The following is an 18421-nucleotide window of genomic DNA, read 5'->3' as shown; positions in this document are numbered from 1 at the left end:
GTTTACCTGCTCTCCTGCCTGTCTGTGACATTGTATGGACACACCCAAAAAAACAACTCACATGCCAGCTGACAGAAAGGCAGACTGGTGTGCTGCAGCAGTGAATTCACTGGCAGTGGGAATGCAGTCAATTTGTAGGTTCACCTGTGTTTGAAAAACCCGTGTGCATGCACTTATTTTGGTGGGAATAGGGTATTATTTTGTGTTATTGTGTGAATCTGGAGTTTGAAATTTAAGGTCAGATTCACCAAAGTCAAACAATAGCACAAACTAATTGACCAAGGCAGCAGTGGACCAGCAGCTGCCTGTTCAACGAGAGCATAGATGGGTTACTGAAGCCGTTTATGGCTTCCCAATTGAAACTGGCTGTCTGAAGAAAAAAAACCCACTAAAAATACTCTAAATATGGTATACACTAACACTGATATTCATTTTTTGAGACTTTTTTTCCAGGTAGCTAAAATACATTTTGTTTCTGGCCCCCATCCACGGCAGTACATTGCTGTTAGGAATTAAGAGAAAGTTGTCTTTGTTAGCTGTATTTGCCTGTTCCCTCTTGTGTATGAAAAGCTGTAATATAGACAGGTTGGTGAACAATAGTACTGCGTAGGCTAGCCTGTGAATCAAACAGTGAAAACACATACCTCTCAGTGTGTAGTAGTATGCACCTCTACATGTACATGGATGCCTATACTCACTACTTATCCTGTATGTAAGCTTGTGATACAATACTCGGCAACAACCACCGTACGATAAAAGCCATGACATCATGATAGTTTGCAGCTTTGTGTCTTAGTGGTTTTGGATGTTTGTCGTGGCCGCAGCTGGTCCTGTGGCCCCTCTGCTGATCACGCTGTACATTGATGTGTATCACTCAAACCAAATGGCCTTCTCTCAGGACTCACTGTTCAGAGGCTATGCACAAAGTAAGAAAACAGACGGGCTGTGCTGGCTGCATCTCTGTGGCTCATCAGCAACAGTGGAAGACATCGTGTGGGTGTTTTATTGTTTTAAATCTGGTTGCTGCTTTCTTTTGTTCTTCAAGTGTCCTTTGTTTTTTGATAAAAGCTCCCCCACGCCCAATCCACCTTCTTCACTGCAGCCATGAACAACAAATAATGCTACTGTATCTCTCATTGCAAACGCCCAGAAAGAAAAATCTCAAATACAGAATGGAATCAACTCACAAAGTGACTAATGAATGAAACTACCGGGGACGAGTAGTTGCAACGGTTTTGCCATGTGTAACCTTGCAATAAACAGCCCTGAACATTTCAACGTGCAGTCATCTCTCCTTGATCCTTGGAAACTTGGAACAACCTCAGTTTTTTGTGCTGCATTCAGAGGCATTTTACATGCATTAAAACCTTAAAAACCACAGCAAATTCATTTGACCTCCTTTGAAAACATTGTGAAAAAGGCAATCGGCAACTAGGTACAAGATGTACCACAAACTACAAGAAATTAGGAAAAGGTGACAAGAAAATGAGCTAAAATTAGACTAGAGATATAGATTTTAAAATTAGACAAAAAAGATTAAAAGTTAATTAGAAAGTTAATTAGAAAAAAGAGGGGAAATGTCCAAAAAACAATATGTATTATTAATTTATTAATTTTATTTATCTATAAATAAATATATATATATATATATATACTGTTTAACTGTATATATGTAGAGAGAGAAAGTATATATACATACACACGCACCTTTTTTAACCTTTTTTCTTGGCTAAATTTCAGGTAAATCATTTGTAACTCCTTACTTTATTAAAAAACGACAAAGCATTTCAATGAACGTTGGCATAAAACACAAATGCAAATACACTGGAGTTAACAGGACTGTTAATTACATCCAAATCAGTAACTTCCTCCCATTTTTGAAAGAAACCAAGCCACTTTTGCTCATGCCAAAGGGTTAAAAACACAACACTCAAATAGCACGGTCAGGTTTTTATTTATTAAATACACATAAAATGTCTTATTGAGAACATAGCTTACTTTCACACAGCATACAGGGAATTGTGCATTTCAGTTTTGACATGTTACATACGCAGATAATCAACTATGGCTACAGAAATCTTTTGGTCATGGAGGCAAAAAAAGACATTGTCACAGTTCATGATCTTATCAAGAGCACAATGACTCGTGTCTCTCCAAAAGACCTCTTTACAACTTTCCAATTTGATGTTTTCATTTGAGGAAATATAATCCATAACTGTCTGTTAGGTCAGTCTGCTGTATGGAGGCAGTTTGGAGGGTGCATCCTCTTCCTCTGTGGTGCCCCGCTCAGTGGACTGAGCAGGAGAGTTGAAAAGCCTGTCATCACCTCCTGCTGGACGCAGACAAGAACTACATCACAGGATTGCTAAACACGGGAATATCAGCAGCAGCTATGGGTGAGGATTAGTTCAAAGACAACGAGTGACATCCTTTCCTACCTTGCCATGTGCAAACCATCTCAGTGTCCCCGGGGTCGCACTGAGGAACCAGCGTCTCCTGCAAACACACACAACACAGAAGAATGACGTCCTAGGAGACAGGCCTCGTTCTCAGAATCAACATGATTTGCTTTGGTCAAGTGGAAGCAAAACATTTGAGATCACGTCTATGTTTGATATAAATGACTGATTGTATTGAGCTTACTCATCATGCTGTACTGAAAACAAATTCCACTGACTTCGTCGTGTGGTTATTGATAAATTACCGACTGATGGATAAAATGGAGCTTCTAAAGCTGGGGATACATTACAACACTTTCTCAATTCTACAGTTCTGAAAAAACTGGAAGCTTCTGCACACACTATGTTATTGGCTTCTGCAGATCTTTTACATAGAGCGCTCCCCCAGTGTTAAAATGGCCATCTTTACAGCAGTTAACACAAAATATGTGTGACAGGCTTACAGGTGTTGTTGTCTGACTGCACCTCCACACAAAAATGTGTAAGAACTCCAAGATGGCGACAGCCAAAATGCTGAACTTGTGGCCTCAAAACAGCAGCCAACAAACCAGTGGGTGACGTCATGGTAGCTATGCCCATTATTCATACAGTCTATATTTTAAAATGACTCAGCTGGAGACAGTGTTCAACCAACTCAAAAAGCTAACATTTGCTTCATTAGCTAGCTTGCTACTGCAGATACAAGCCGCAAGTTTATATTTAAGATGAAACAACTGACGCTAGCTGGCTAGAAATGAGAATCTTTGTCTACCTGTATGAAATCAAGGACCCGTTGTTTCAAAAATGAAGAATCTGTTTGCAGTAAAATCTGCCGCCATTATCAGTGGTGAGAACATGTGTGCTGAGGAGAACGCAAAGCTTGACAGGCGTAGCAACAGTAACTAAGAGTGGTGGGACTTAGCAAAGGGTTGCTACATAAAGTAGGTAAAATATCAGATTGTTTTGCACATTTTAAATCCATTTGCGGTGACCGTGTTCTTTCCCTACCAGTCCAGTTCTGGCGTCATAACAGCGACAGGCGGGAAGACTACGGCAGCCCACGTAGGCGATGAGAGAGGAGAGAGCCAGGCCGATAGTGCAGGTCAGCAGTATGGTGGCGTTGGCCCCCTTCACCATCCGATGAAGCAACAAACGTCTGAGCAGAGAGACAGAAAAAAATGCATGAATCCAGCATGAAGTAGACAAACCTGTGATGATTTCACTTTTTGATTTTTAATACATTTGGGGAAAAAAGATGAAAACATGTAATTCACTAGGTGAGTTTCCATTACAGATTTGCACAAATGTGATATTTTGGAAATGTTGATAAAAATACAATTGTGAGATGACTGTTTCCACTGGGTGATGTTTTGCGACTTCTCCTCTGGCAATTATATTCCAAGAAGCACGGTGATGGATGTGTAAAACATTAGCAGCTTTATTTCTATTGCAGCCACCACACTAACCGTCATTATTTCCAATCCAGGTGACGTAGGTGTGTTATGTGAGCCATAATGAAAGACAAGCCCCTTATACATGAGGGCGGCCACATGTTTCTGGATTTCTGGGAGGTGATAGTCCACAATTTCACAGAAAGGTTGTGGTTTAAAAAGATGATCCAGATGATCTGCTCAACTTTTGATGAGTTATGTGATGTAATAACAAAGTAAACTGCTTAATTTGGCATTGTGTTTGGCATTATCTTGTATCCTTGTTTTTTTTTTTGTTATTATACGACACCTGCTTTTTTACCATTTTTCACCATTTATATATTGGTCTTTGGTTTATCCTGTACACTCCTGGCTGCTGGAAACAAAAACAAATCTCCCCTCTGTGGGACTAATAAAGGATTATCTTATCTTAGCTCCTGCTGCATCATGAGGGAGCCATCTCCTACCGACAAGCACATTGCCATAGCATCATGTGACCAATGAAAAGCAAAAAAGTGTTTCCATTGCAGTTTTTGTGAAATATGGCTTCAAAATCACCTGAAATACACCTCATGCGAACGTAAACATTTTTTTTGGGATAAATGGGAGTTTTTTCAAAATTGGCATTTTCCATTAGGCATGTTTTTATATTCTCAATTTCAATTTTGCACAATTTGAGTGTTAATGGAAACCTGCCTTGTGTCATTATGGGTGACTATAGACTGATGGGCAACATGGCAATATTATCCATTTAAAATTACATGTAAAACACAAATGCTAAAAGTAAATGGACCTGAATACTTTCTGCATATATGCACTTCTGTGTATGTGGCTCTGAAAGACAAGTCCTCAAGCTACACTGAGGAACTTCTACATATTTCAACCTCCGTACAAACTCCCAGTTTCTAACAGGCTTTCTGTCAGAAACCTGTACTGAGATAACCCTTATGGCCAAGTATCACAATTCACCAGGTAGAACAATGGGGTATCACTCAAGGCAAATCTTTTGTGGCAATGCAGCTACACTGTGTGTGTGTGTGTGTGTGTGTATTTACCACTTGTGCGTGTCGTGTGTGTGTGTGTGTGTGTATTTACCACTGTCATGGTGATGGAAGACCTCTTCATCTTCCTCCCCGTAGGTGAGGGTCAGACAGGAGTAGCAGGGACCTGATATAAACACTGCTGCCACACAGGAAAGCCCCGCTGCTACCACCATCACACTCACCTGCAGGGATGGGAGGACAAGCACAAGACAGGACATTGTCACTCTGTTTGTGTTTTCAGAAAGAAAGAGAAAGAGAGAAGAGAGAGAGAGAGAGAGAGAGAGAGAGAGAGAGAGAGAGAGAGAGAGAGAGAAAAATCCTCTTTTCCCAGCTGTTTCTTTGTTTAATTACTCTTGGTTGTACAATGACCCATTGTATAGTTATTCATTATTATTATTATTATTATTTTTATATTATTATTATTTTATTTTATTTCACAATAACATTCATCTGTTTGAACATTAATTTTTCTTCGTACTGCATTCAAATGAATATAGGCCAAAAAGGATTTGCAAATCACTGCATTCTGTTTTATTCATGTTTTACACAGCATCCAAACTTTCTGGGAATTGGAACTTTACTATGAGCCAATGTGGTGTTATCATTTTTTTTTTTTGAACTCACCGTTATGTATTGACCTCAAAAGTCCAGTATTGGTCATGCATCAGAATCTCTGTTTCACCTTCAAATAATGTTCCTTATGGTCTTGAACTCTGTGGTTTGAGTTAGGGCTCAGTTTGGGTTAATATCTGGTGTCACAGAGACATGTGTTTTCCCACCACTGCTGAGAGAAGGTAAAACACTGCTAGTGTTTTGTGAATTTACTCCCCTAAGCCAAATCAAAACACATGTAATTTTATTTCAACGTCATTCTTAAAAATTAATTTCAACTTTATTGTTGAGATTTCAACTTTTTTTCTAAACATTTTAACTTTTTCTCAACAGTGTACTTCAACTTTATTCTCAAAATTTCAATTGTTTTCTCGGCATTTTGACTTTTTTTCCTCAATGTATTTCAAAATCATTCTCGACATTTTGCCTTTTTCTCGACATTGTATTCCAAAATCATTCTTGACATTTCAACTTTTTTCTCAACATTGTATTTCAACATTATTCTTGAGATTTCGACTTTAATCTCATCATCTTGACTTTTGCTCAAAGTGCATAATGAAAAAAAAAAAATCTTCCTCCTCTCAAAAATATTTCTCCTGCCTGGCCCTAGTCCTCTTCTGTACTCACACCCTCCCGAGAGCTTAAAAAATACCACCCCCTCCCCTCTCATAAATAACGAACAGTCCCTTACCAGTTTGGAGTTTTTCCTTTGGGAGGCAAAAAGCGCCAGCACACCTGGAGAGGCCATGACCTGAACGGAAGTGAGAAGTGAATTTAATGACAGCAGGAACAAAGGCCAGTGCCAGCAGCTTCAACAGGTTGCTCATACTTAAACTAAAATGTCCAAACGACAACTAAACCCTGAAAAACCCCGTTATCTCTCACATGTGGTCCCACCAGAATCCTATCAATATTCAGGAAATGTAGTGTTGATTTATCGACAAATATTTTGGCCAAAATGAAGACAATAAACACCTGTAAAACACGACACGTCATGGTAGCACATTAGAACTCGCTGTATATAACTTGTGATACAGCTTAACGCGTCTGTATTGATCAGTTTGTGATCCAGGGTCTCACCAGTCCTCCCCACACCGGGGTCCTGGTGCTGCTCAGCGGGGTGTCCTTGCGGAAAACAGCGTCCATGAAGCCGCACACCACACACAGAGCCGCACAAGCCATCTGGAGGATACCGAGGATGAGTACGCTCCTCTGGTTGAAGATGAAGTACCTGTGTCGGTCCATCTCCGCGTATTTACCCGCTAGAAAGTCCCCTGATACCCGGTACGTCTCTCTCCGCGGTCAGTTTAGCCCGTGGGTGAAACTTCAAGTTAGCTCGATGCGCGGTGCAGTTTTGAGGGATTTCTTTGTCAAAAACATGAGTCCAGCTAGTGACACATGTTTCTGAAAGCTAAAACATGTTGTTTTTTCTTCCTGAAAGCCGTTCCTACAGCACTTCTCAGCAGCGGTGTGTGGATTCCGGGCCGCAGGCTGCTTTCACTCAGTTTATCCATTAACCTGCTGACCAGCTGCAGGTGGAGACATCAGGGAGTGTACAGCCCAGAGTACAGACTGACAGGCTGCTGAGCCCCGCCCCCTGCTCTTAAGATTTACCTTTTTTATATATATATAAAAAAGTTTTGTTCCCCTTAAACTAGTGTACAGATTTTTTTCTTTCCCTCAAACAAATTTTTGAGTCAACTAGTGGTGGAGTGGTGGTTGAGTACCCCATTGGGAATTTTTGGTTCTAAAAATGTTCTGAGAATGGTACAATGCAATGTTTTAGTAATGTTTTCAGCAGCAAGTTTTCTTTTACATTAAAATGTACATTTTTTTCTTTCCTTCAAACAAATATATGTATTTTTGAGTCAGAGTTAAACAGCAGAGGATTAGCAGCTGGTGAGTTGGATGCCCAGCTAGCAATTTTTGGTTCTAAAAATGCTCCATGAATGGTACAATGCAATGTTTTAGTAGTGTTTTCAGCATAAAGTTTTCTTTTAGTTCCCAGAATGTTCTTCTTAAAGTTAGGATTACATTCTCTACAAACATAAAAAAAATGTTTATTGTTTATTTTAGTTAACATGTCACATTACAATTTCATTTAAAAAAAAGTCTGTAATCTCAGTTCTTAGTAAAATGTTCTGAATGTTGCTTTACAAAGGTTCTTCATTTGTTCTTATGTAACATTGTGGAAACATTTTGTAAAAAAGAACATCCTATGATTTGTCACCTCTCAACATCACCAAAATATCCTCAGTGTGCTGCGATTAAAAATTTACGTTTTAGTGAGCATTTAACCTTATGGGGACATTATTTTATGATTAACATCCTTTAAATTCTCCTTGAACATTTGATTAAAATGCTTTCTTTAAAACATTATCGCAACTTGTAGGTAACCTTAGTCAATGTTGTGGAAACCTTCCCTGCTAGCTGGGTAAATAGTAAATGCACTGCAATTGTAAAGCTGTAAACTGTTGATACACACTCACACTCCAACGGTGCAGCATCGTTCAGTTTGTAGTTTAGGCTCACTATCTTTCCCAAGGGTACTTCCATGTGTTGACTGGGGTACCTGGGGAAATTTCAAAATAAAGGTCCGCCATAAAACAAAGATATGTATAAATAAAATTTTGGATTTTGCATTGTTTTTATTGGCTTGTTGCTCAGAGTCAACATGCTGATTTAGACTGATGTGTTGTTACACCTCCTTAACACTACCCTATCAGTTAAAGAGTCATTTTAGGTGGCGGCAATGGCAAAACACACACAAACTAATTGCATCACATGATAAATGAGGCATGTGAATTAATTTTCTTTATGTTGGGCTTTATTTAGTAGGATATGAACACACATAATTAGGTTAGAAAAGTAGAACAAGCTCTCCGAGGGTCGTTGCTGTAGTGGTAGAGCACCCTTTATTGTTTATCAGTCCTTCAGTTACAAATCAACAAAGCTTAGGAAATACAGTACCTTCCCAATTTCAGATATCCTGATTAAATTAGTCACTGTAATACATATACTGTATATGTGCGCCCAACCGAATAGGCCTATAAAGGTACACTTACAAATGCATGGAGCGGGCCAGCTGTATCAGTTCAAATGAGGTGTGAGCTAAACAGCTCAAATAAATACTGTCATAAAGTAATGCTGTTAAACTCAACACCTTGAGGGGAGCCCTGTTAAGTAGCCGCTTTGTAAAACAATTGACATAGAGTTAAGTGAAGATACAGACGGTGAAAAATGAGAAAAAAATGTAATTATTGTTCATTATATCCTTAATTTATCAGCACCAACCATGAGCATGTAAATCATAATTTCCTGTAATAGGTAATGGAGAGGACAGTGGTGTAATCAGACAGGACAGCACCTCCAGCCAGAGACATGTCTCCTCTACTAACATTTGGTTTCTTGCATAGTTCTTGTGTCGCTTAGGCCTCCATTCATACTAAATTGTTTAAGCAGTATTCCATCCATACCAAGCACGGTAACTTCCCAGATATCTATGGCGTGGTGTGCAGCTGCAGGGGATATTGGTGCCATGATGCTGCTGAGTCTCGTAAGGTGGTAGCACAGGTAAAGGGGTGTTTTGTTGTTGTTTTATTGTATTGTTTATTGTTGGTTCAGAGGCCGGTGGGAGCCGCCTGACTCTGCTGGAACTCCTTCAGCTCCTGCTTGTACCAATCAGGGGCCTCGGGTCCATTATTCCCCGTTGAGTTGTGATCGTAACCGTAAGCAACCGTTAGCTCCTCATCTTTCTGCACAGCCCTCAAGGTTCGCACACACTTGATAGGCCCAAAACGAGGGTGCACAAACCTGCACAAACAACAAAAATAATTAAAATTCTAACAAGAAGGACATCCATAATAATTGAATCATGTTTTCCTAATGAAATATATTATGATGCTAGACATTATGTGTCACTATTATGTTTTTTTCCTTTTTTAAAGTATTTTTTGGGGCGTTATTGCTTTATTAGAGATTTGACAGTACAGAAATTACAAGAAATAAAGGAAGAGAAAAATGGAGATTGACATGCAATAAGGTCCCACACCTTGAACCAGCAATGTCAAGGTCAATGGCCAGCACCTTAAAACCCCTATACATCAGGGGTTTCCAACATCCTGCTATAAAATTAAGAAAACTTCCGCTGGCCCGCTCATCTGTCTGCTGCAGCCATCTTCTAAACAGTGCGAACTACCATAGATAGAGACTAATGAAGACCTTTGTCTCATTCACTTACTGCCCGTGCCCGTTTTGTGCGAAAATACTTTATAAATAATGTTAATTTGCTTCTTCTTCTGCCCGTGGAGTCATTGAGTGGAAACACAGACAGAGTCACTCTGCCATTATGGCTGAAGCTGGAGCTGCAGCTTGAATGACAGAAATAAAGCACTATTTTTTCATTCTCTCTCAAAACCTATTTTGTCACAAAGCAGATTTTTAAGCCTTTTTATTTGCATTTTTAGCAAAGTCTGCACCACCATATACGTCTGCAGGCTGCACAAGGTTGTGGCGTGCACATACCCTGAAGTCTGCATGTAGGTGCAGTGCACATATCCACAGGTATAGACTAGTATTCATTTACTTGCGGTGGCCCACCATAGTTAAAACATCTGCCGCCACAGATGGATTTTCTAGTTTTGGAGCACTATTGAAATATCTACCCTTTGGTTATGCATCACACCTCTTAGAGCACAAAGCAAACTCTGGGCACAGATGGAGCAGCAGAACATCAGGCACACTGAAAGTGAAACTTAACTGTTCATTCTACTGGGCCTAAAAGTTCTGCAGCAGCAGTCCCTCTCAGAAAGAGGGCAGCAGAGGAGACGTAGAGGTAAATCAGAAAAGATCTTAAAGTTTCAGAAGGCAACAACCCACATTCACCTGCAGCTATCACCCATGTAGACCCATGCTTTCCATATATGAACAGAATGGTATGCAATACTTTACAATCATCTAGTGGTGACAGAGAGAGAGAGGCAGAAGGAGTGAAAGAAGCTGGAGAAAGGTCAGAAACAGCTGACTGGAAAGACGTGAATGAGAACATTGTAATTTTTGGAAACTATAGTTGAATACAACAGAGTAATAGCCTATCTTTTTGGTCACCATATATTGATCAGTGGAAACACAGGTAATCTCATTAGATTGAGAGAGAGATAAGAAAGGTGAAGACACTGCCGACCGTGTCAGTGTACTGTACCCCGTAATAGGTTTGGGTATCATGTGCAGCATCAGAGTTGTTTTCAGGTCAGAGATATTATTATTATATTATTGATAAACAAATACTGTAAGGAAATGTCTAATTGCATCTTGAGATCACATACTCTGGGTTCTTTATTTTTAGTCTGATTTAAATAATGATGAGCTAGTGGTTTCTGGATTTCCTGAATGAGTCTGCGACTTTATCCAACAGATAAAATGACAGGAGGACTGGATGTTTATCAAAATCTACATGACAGTTAAAAGCAGTTTTCCAAAACTGAGGGGATAGTATAAATATAATCTAAAATGGCATTACATGGATATACACTCTTGTTTACAGCGCTTCAGGTGTAATTTGACACTTTTGTCCTGCATTGATGCTCACATACCAAACACTGTGTGCAGTGTACAGCTGTGTAGCTAATGTTTATCATCATTAGCTTTGTACACTGTTGCAGTGACCGTTTTTATATTAAGCATTCATCATCTTAAGTCTATGATCATAACAGCTTTTGCGTTAAATCACTGTTTGTTTAAAAATACTTTTAAATGGTCAGCTTAGCTGTTAAGTTTCCAAAAATTTCTCCTGGAATTCCCCACAGACCCCAGAGGGTTTGGGTGCTGCAGGCGCACATTGAAAATAGTCCCCCTCTTCAATGTTAAATAGGTGACTGCAGTCCAGGTATGAAGGTACTTTTTACCTCATGTACACATCTACAAACATATTTACCGAACCAGTAAATTAAATCTGACTTTTTGCATTCACCTTGGTGCCGCTTTTGGTAAAGTTTACAGCTAAACACACGCAATTTTTTTTTTTTTGCAAGCCTTCAGTCTATATTCTGTTAGCTGAATCAGGAGTTGAGTTACATTTACATCTTTATTCAATTACTGTAGGTTTCAGGTGGTTTGGTTTACTTAAGTTCAGTTACATGTAAATAATATGTACGTATATTTTAGTTTTGGTTATGGTAGGATGTAACTTAACCCTTTGAAATGTCAGCACATTAGTGTGATTTCTGTCAAAAATATATAGAGAAGACCATGAGCAACTTAACAAGACGGCAAAAAAATAGCCAGAAATTGGTAAAAAAAAAAAAAAAAAAAAAAAAAGTTAGAAGAAAATTTAAAAAACACAGTGTTAAAGTGCTAACATCATTTTAAATATAGAAATAGAATAATTATGTACATAGTTTTCTGGACATTTTTCCTATTTCCCTCTTTTTTCCGAAATTACACTTTTTCTACTACCACTTCTACTACTAATAACAATACTACGACTAATAATTTTCAGGTCTTTTTTTGTCAGTTGCACCAAGTTGCTCACTGCCTTTTTGCCATGGTTTCAATAGAGACCAAACCAATTTGCTTTGGTTTAAAGGGTTAAATAGCTTGTAAAAGGTGTCTGAACTCAGAACAAGAAAACTGATGTAATACCGGGTTTCAAAGGGTTAATCTGCCTGTTAATTTAAGTGCTCAGTGCTACAGTTCCATGACATCACCTGAGGAAGTGTGTGATACAAACAGAAGCTATGAAGAGCTACAACCTGCTGCTGAGATTGTTTTTCAACCAGTGTTTTCAAGATCAAGAATGTCAACATTTTGTATTTTATTGTAAAAACACATGTCCCCCCCCTCTCCCTGTCCCCTGCTCCTGTCAGCTTGTACTCACGGGTCATATTTGCAGTTGGGGGTGAAGGAGTGGTTTGCCTTGTGACCCAGAGAGGCGCAGTATCTCTCTGTCTGGTCAAACGGCTGAGGGACATCAATCACAGTGTCCTCGTCCAATGAGATCGTGTTCCCGTTCAGTGCCCAGTCTCTGCTGTCCACCTGAGGAGTCCATACAGTCAAGAAAGACAAAAGGTTAGACAAGTACAAATACTGCAAAATGACTGAAGAAAACTGAAGATATATGTGAAGTCGCCAGATCTTTCAAGACAGAATCATGATGCATCTATGAAAACTTCTTGGGATGACCTTTTAATGTGAGGAGTGGTAAAATGTAAAATGTTCTAATTTATCCATTACTAACAATTTTAATTGTTTAGCCATTATTTTTCAGTAATTATGCTGTTTTCCATTCATTTAAGCTAATTATTTAATTAGTTTAAGTGTTACTTCTAACTGAAGCTCTATTTTAACCTCTATAAAGTGCCCCAGGTAAATCAGTTAACATTTAACACAAGGTTAAGAGATTTTCACATTTTGTTCTATGACATAAAATCCATCAGTAAAAACCCCACTGTGAAGCTTGTATGTGTCTTAAAAACGGCGGCTGATAACGAGTGGCTAAATACTACAGATACTACAGAACGTAATCACGCCAAGCCGCGTTGAATGCAGCTTCACAGCCTCATTGTGATGGCGACATTAAATCCTGCGACTGCAGTGTTAGTTAGTTGATGTCTTTCCTTGTGTCATACCTCAGAGTGTGTGATGCGTACTCCATTATAAAAAGCCATCACAGTGTCAGTCTCTGTGTCCATCTTAGCAAACAGGCCCTGTCCTGCTCCTTTGATCATCGAGTCTGCCACAAACACCCTGACGCACGCACGCGCACACGCGCACACACACACACACACACACACACACACACACACACGCACGCACGCACGCACGCACGCACGCACGCACGCACGCACGCACGCACGCACACACACATACGCACACACACAAACAATATGAAGAACTGGCTGCTGACATTCTGATTCTGATGCTGAATTCAGGTGCGCATAAAGCATACTTACCTTTGGCTTTCGTAAGGGTCAGGAAGCAGAGCGTGGGTGGTGATACAGGTGGACGTGGACTTGTCGTATGAGTACACAGGACCTTAAAAACAGTTATGTCAATGTCCAGTTGCTGTAAACGATCCTGTCCATTTAAGGGACAGTTCACTCAAAAAAAGGAAATTCTGTCATTATCTACTCACCGTTATGCCCCTGGAAAGTCAGATGAAGTTTTACAGTACATAAAACACTGTTGGAGATTCACAGGGAAAAGGCATTGCACTCATCCCCCAAACAATTGAAGCAAATGGTCACCAGGATTCAAATGTTAAAAAAAAAATAATAATAAAACCTCAAAATGTCTCCATACTGCTCGTCCAAGTATCTTGTAGCCACAGCGTGCCAAGTTGCTTTGAAAAACATCAAGTGTTTCGAAAAGCGTCAGGTTTCTAGCCTTGTTGTAGCCTGTAACTTGTAGTTCCTAGTGTGCTCCCCCTGACACAGAGAGAGTTTTGTGATACTAACAGCAAGCAAAATGTCCCTCTGTTAGATTTAAAACTACTGTGTGTGGAGGACGCGTTCAGGTAGCATGTAAACACTGGCGTGCACATACCGTGAGCTCTTGCTGGTCTCATGCGAGCACACATATGTGGCTACAGGCCCCGAGTTTTTCAAAACAACTTGGCACACTGGGGCTTAAGGACTGTTGGATTACTTCGGATAAGCAGTAAAGAGACATTTTGTGGTTTTATTGTGTATTTTTTTTCCCCCCCAGGGATCAAGAAAGTATTTCTGATTCTGAATCCTAGTCACCATTTTTCAATTTTCTTTAATTGTTTGGGAGATGAGTGCAACGCCTTTCCCCTGGGAAACTCCAGCAGAGTTTTGTGGACTAAAAAACTTTCCGACTTTCCAATGGCATGAGGGTGACGAGATAATGACTGGATTTTTGTTTTTGGGTACACTATCCCTTTAAATACAAGTAGAACAATATAGAACAGAACTGCAGAAGACAATCTGACATTACAGTGTGCACTCATCCAGTTTCCAGCAAATCACATTTGATAACAGCACGATTCACATCATGATGTCACCAAATCCTAAACATAGTACACTATGATGTCAGAAATACATATGATGAATTATTAATTTAATAGTTTTATGAACAAAAAATCCAATACAAATGTGACAGCTGTGAGGAAAAGAGATGATTCTAAATGGATCCATTAACTTCTTACTGTTGGGTACGATTTCAAAGCGTGGCCTTCCGCTCTCGTTGGAGATGAGTGTGGCGAGGCGAGCCTCGATTATCTCTCCATCTACAAAGCTTCCACAGAGAGCCGTGTGTCTGTCAGGGTAGACGTAGCCGACTGAATCCCCGGTCATCTCGCCGTCCTCATTCACCTCCCCAAACACACAGCCTCCATCCTAGACGCACCACAGTACACACCAAAATGCACAATACACACAGTTAGCAAAGGCCATTCATTTACTTTACTTCTAATAGGGCGGCATAGCTAACCTGTTGTTCATTTTGTGATACATTTGGTGTGTTTATTTTATTTATTTATTAAATGTATTGAATTAGGACAATACACATTAATCAACATATCAGCAACATATCAGCGCATCAATGTACATATGCCGGAATTAGCACAATAGCTTAATTTCATCCATAATCCTAAAGCAGGTATCACAAAGAACATAAAACATAGGGCGAAATCATTCATATGGTGCGTTTATCACAAAATTTACAATTATTATAATATATTGAGCTATGCTGCCCCACTATTTTACTTTATGCACTGCACCAGAAGTGTGTCCATGTCTTGAACAAGACTTCCAAAAACTTCAGCACCATAGAACCACTAATTAGGGGTCGACAGATTATTGGCCAGACCGATTATCAGATCTGATATTTGATAGAATTAATTAATTATAAGTACAAAGAAAGTGTCAGCATGGGAGAAACTTTTACTTTGCAAAACCTCAGGGAGCTATTTTTCATTTTTCTTTCACATTTTTTATGAGGTCAATTTTCACTTGACTTTATGAAAAAGTTGCAGCAAACTTGCTGTATATGATGTTGAAAGTTTTACTTGGGATTAAACATTTAAAGGCACTTGAACAAAGTTTTGTTCTGGAGTTTGTTAGAATTCTAAATATTGACAGAAAGATTTTCATTTTTATTGTAAATGCATATCACTTCCAAATATCGGTTAGCGGTCACATTAACTACTAATAATGTGTATCGCCCCTGAAAAACCAATATTGGTCGACCCCAAATTTTTATGGTAGGATAACTATTTCCAAAATATGGCCTTGAAGTCACATAACTGAGTGAATTCTCCGTCCACTCAAACATGGGCAGAATGCTGCAGTAAGCACTGAGCTGACTCACAGGGTAGTAGACCCAGCATTCCCCACAGCGGTTGTTGTCTTTGTACTGGCCCTTGAACACCAGGTGGCCCTCTGAGTCGTACTCCTGAGCAGGCCCATTGAGCTCGCCATCCACATACGTCCCGTGAAGGACTCCTCCATCTTCATACGTATACACACCCTGACCCTGCAGAGCATCGTCTACATAGAAACCCTCCAGTGTGCTGCGGACAGAGAGACAGAGAGAAGAGGGCTGCAATTAAAGATATTATTTAATGCAATCACCTGAAGGCCACTCGGGTGATGATAATTACCGCCTATGAATGTGTGCCTTACTAATAATAACTGTATTTGCAGACATTATTGATTGTGCATTACTGTGTAAAAGTATTAGGGCTATTGTTGAGATTTTTAGAACAAAGTAATAAACAAAAAAAAGTTCTACTTCCGATAAAATGTGGTGCACAGAAAGGTTTTCTATGGAAAGCAGAGACACTTTACTCCTAAATGTTTTCATCATATCTATACTGTTTGTTGACATTTGTTAAAAATGTACAGCTCTGATTAACAATCACAGCATGGACACAGTTGATGTAAATGTCTCCATTTTTCTCTGCCTTATCCTTACAGTACCTTCCATCAAAGAAGAAGAACTTCCCCTTGCCATTCTTCTCTCCGTGAGTGAAGTGTCCTTCAAAACGATCACTGGATGAATAAGTTACTGTGCAGAACCCATGGGGCTGATCATCTTCATCCAGTGGACCTTAATACACACCAACACACACACATTTAGTCTTAACTATAGACTAAATGTATAGATAGACGACATGTCTTGTTTTACTCCCATTGTACAAAAATGAAGCCAAAATATCCTGGATATGGCTGCTGCCATCTTGCACTGGTGACGTCATTTGGAGCCATGAATGTCATGATTCACATATGTTAAAATTAGCTATAGAGACCAAAACAATTTCTTGGCTGTGAACATGTCTATTTCTGCTGTAAAGTTGATTTTTTTTGGTGGTGGTGGGGGGGGGGGGTGGGGGGGGTATACATGGGTGTCTATGAGGACCGACTCTGTTTTGGAGCCAGTCTCAAGTCAGTCAATGAACAGCAGTTTTTGGCACTTTCTCATGGCTTCATTTTTCAGCCACGGAAGCTGCTGCTTGCTTTTCACATTTTCAGTTATTCCAAAGTGCTATGTCTAAACTGTAGGCCCAATACTCTTCAGCTTCTCACTTTTCAGTATTTAAAAAAAAAATTTTTTAGTACCCGTCAAAACTTTGGTTATGGGTGAACACAGATAGATTGATAGTTAGATAGATAGACATTTTTCTAAAACAGCAGTGGTTTGTATTTTGTGAAAGCTGCCCATTGACCCCCATTCTTCTGGAGCCACAGTATTTCCAGTGTCCCCTGTGGCCATCATCGGAATGGAACCCTTCCCAGCAGAATGACGGGACTTTTACTGATCAAGAGTTGTCATTTCATAGAAACAACTCATTATGTGTTTGTATATTTGGGTAACAAGTAAGCCGAATTTGCATCAGAAGTCTAAGAAATCATAACAGATAATGTTAGACGAGGTGCAAACACACAAAAAAGAAGCTAACATCCCCATTTTTCCAGTCGGGTTTTGATTATAGGCTACAGGTAACAGAAGTGCGTGTCACATTACACAGTTTTCATTAATTCACTTCTCCTGACGTTTACAAGTATAGGCAAAGCGAAATAAATCACACACGTCGGTAACTTAGGAGAAATACAAAGTATCAGAACACCACACTTTGTATCAGAAACCGCTCACAGACTGTAACGAGCATAAAATGTAACCTTTCGTGTCGTTTCACATTTCCTTCCTGACAAATGTTTCCAGCAGCGGGACTCTCATATCACCCAGGCCGCCCTCACTCTCATGCCAAGCGGCTTCCCTTCACAAATCAAGTCCCTGGCGCTGTGAAGTTACCCAGCAGGCCCAGCGTCAGACTGACTCACGGAGATTTACCCAACACTCGCATTCTCAAAACTACGGTTATATGTCGCAAATACCTGAAATTTCGTCGTTTACAGGGAAATGTAAAGAAAGAGAAAGGTATCGCTTACCTTCCACGACCTCTTCTATATTGTCATCATCGCTGTCCATGCTGCAGGAGGCTGCTGGGTGACCACGCCGCTGCTCTGACTGCTGCTCCTGTCACCCATGCGGCGTCATCTGGACATCCCATGATCACAATCACAACCACATGCACGTATGTGCACGCACCAGGAATCTGACCCTACTGACAGAAATAAACATACAGCTAAAAAACAACGACAACAAGAAGAAAACATAAACTTATCATTAACTAATAACTTGTTATTAATATTTTATTTTTGTTGTATTGTATTTTATTTGCTGGGGTTTGTACCAAATAAGCATTTTTCCTTACATGTAGAATATAATTTGGAGGCTGGGTCATCTCGGTCATCACAACCATCATTTATTCAATCATTTATAACACTATGTTGCGAAACATTTTACCTACATAAAAAAAAAAATCCATCTCCTGAGATTTGAATATTGCACTTGGCCACATTGCAATTTCAATAAT

At 39.6% G+C, this 18421-nt stretch overlaps 2 protein-coding genes across 2 annotated transcripts; both read right to left on the bottom strand.

Annotated features, from left to right (window-relative positions):
* Positions 1–1938: 1938 nt before the first annotated feature.
* On the bottom strand, positions 1939–7093 carry zgc:113425 (uncharacterized protein LOC541425 homolog). The gene is made up of 7 exons (XM_042493754.1): positions 6604–7093; positions 6215–6274; positions 4967–5093; positions 4729–4735; positions 3447–3594; positions 2439–2496; positions 1939–2329 (listed from the first exon to the last, which is right to left on the bottom strand). The coding sequence occupies exons 1-7, from the start codon at positions 6766–6768 to the stop codon at positions 2223–2225; spliced, it is 672 nt and encodes a 223-aa protein (XP_042349688.1). The 5' UTR covers positions 6769–7093; the 3' UTR covers positions 1939–2222.
* A 1239-nt stretch (positions 7094–8332) lies between these two features.
* setd7 (SET domain containing 7, histone lysine methyltransferase) lies at positions 8333–18049 on the bottom strand. Its single transcript, XM_042493797.1, has 8 exons — positions 17934–18049; positions 16464–16593; positions 15853–16054; positions 14690–14879; positions 13473–13554; positions 13149–13266; positions 12398–12555; positions 8333–9336 (listed from the first exon to the last, which is right to left on the bottom strand). The coding sequence occupies exons 1-8, from the start codon at positions 17971–17973 to the stop codon at positions 9144–9146; spliced, it is 1113 nt and encodes a 370-aa protein (XP_042349731.1). The 5' UTR covers positions 17974–18049; the 3' UTR covers positions 8333–9143.
* Between the last annotated feature and the right edge of the window lie 372 nt (positions 18050–18421).

This window comes from Plectropomus leopardus, chromosome 9 (assembly GCF_008729295.1).
Source record: "Plectropomus leopardus isolate mb chromosome 9, YSFRI_Pleo_2.0, whole genome shotgun sequence".
NCBI classification, from domain to species: Eukaryota; Metazoa; Chordata; class Actinopteri; order Perciformes; family Serranidae; genus Plectropomus; species Plectropomus leopardus.
Note: the sequence above shows the minus strand (reverse complement) of the source record. Positions and strands in the feature narration are given on the sequence as shown.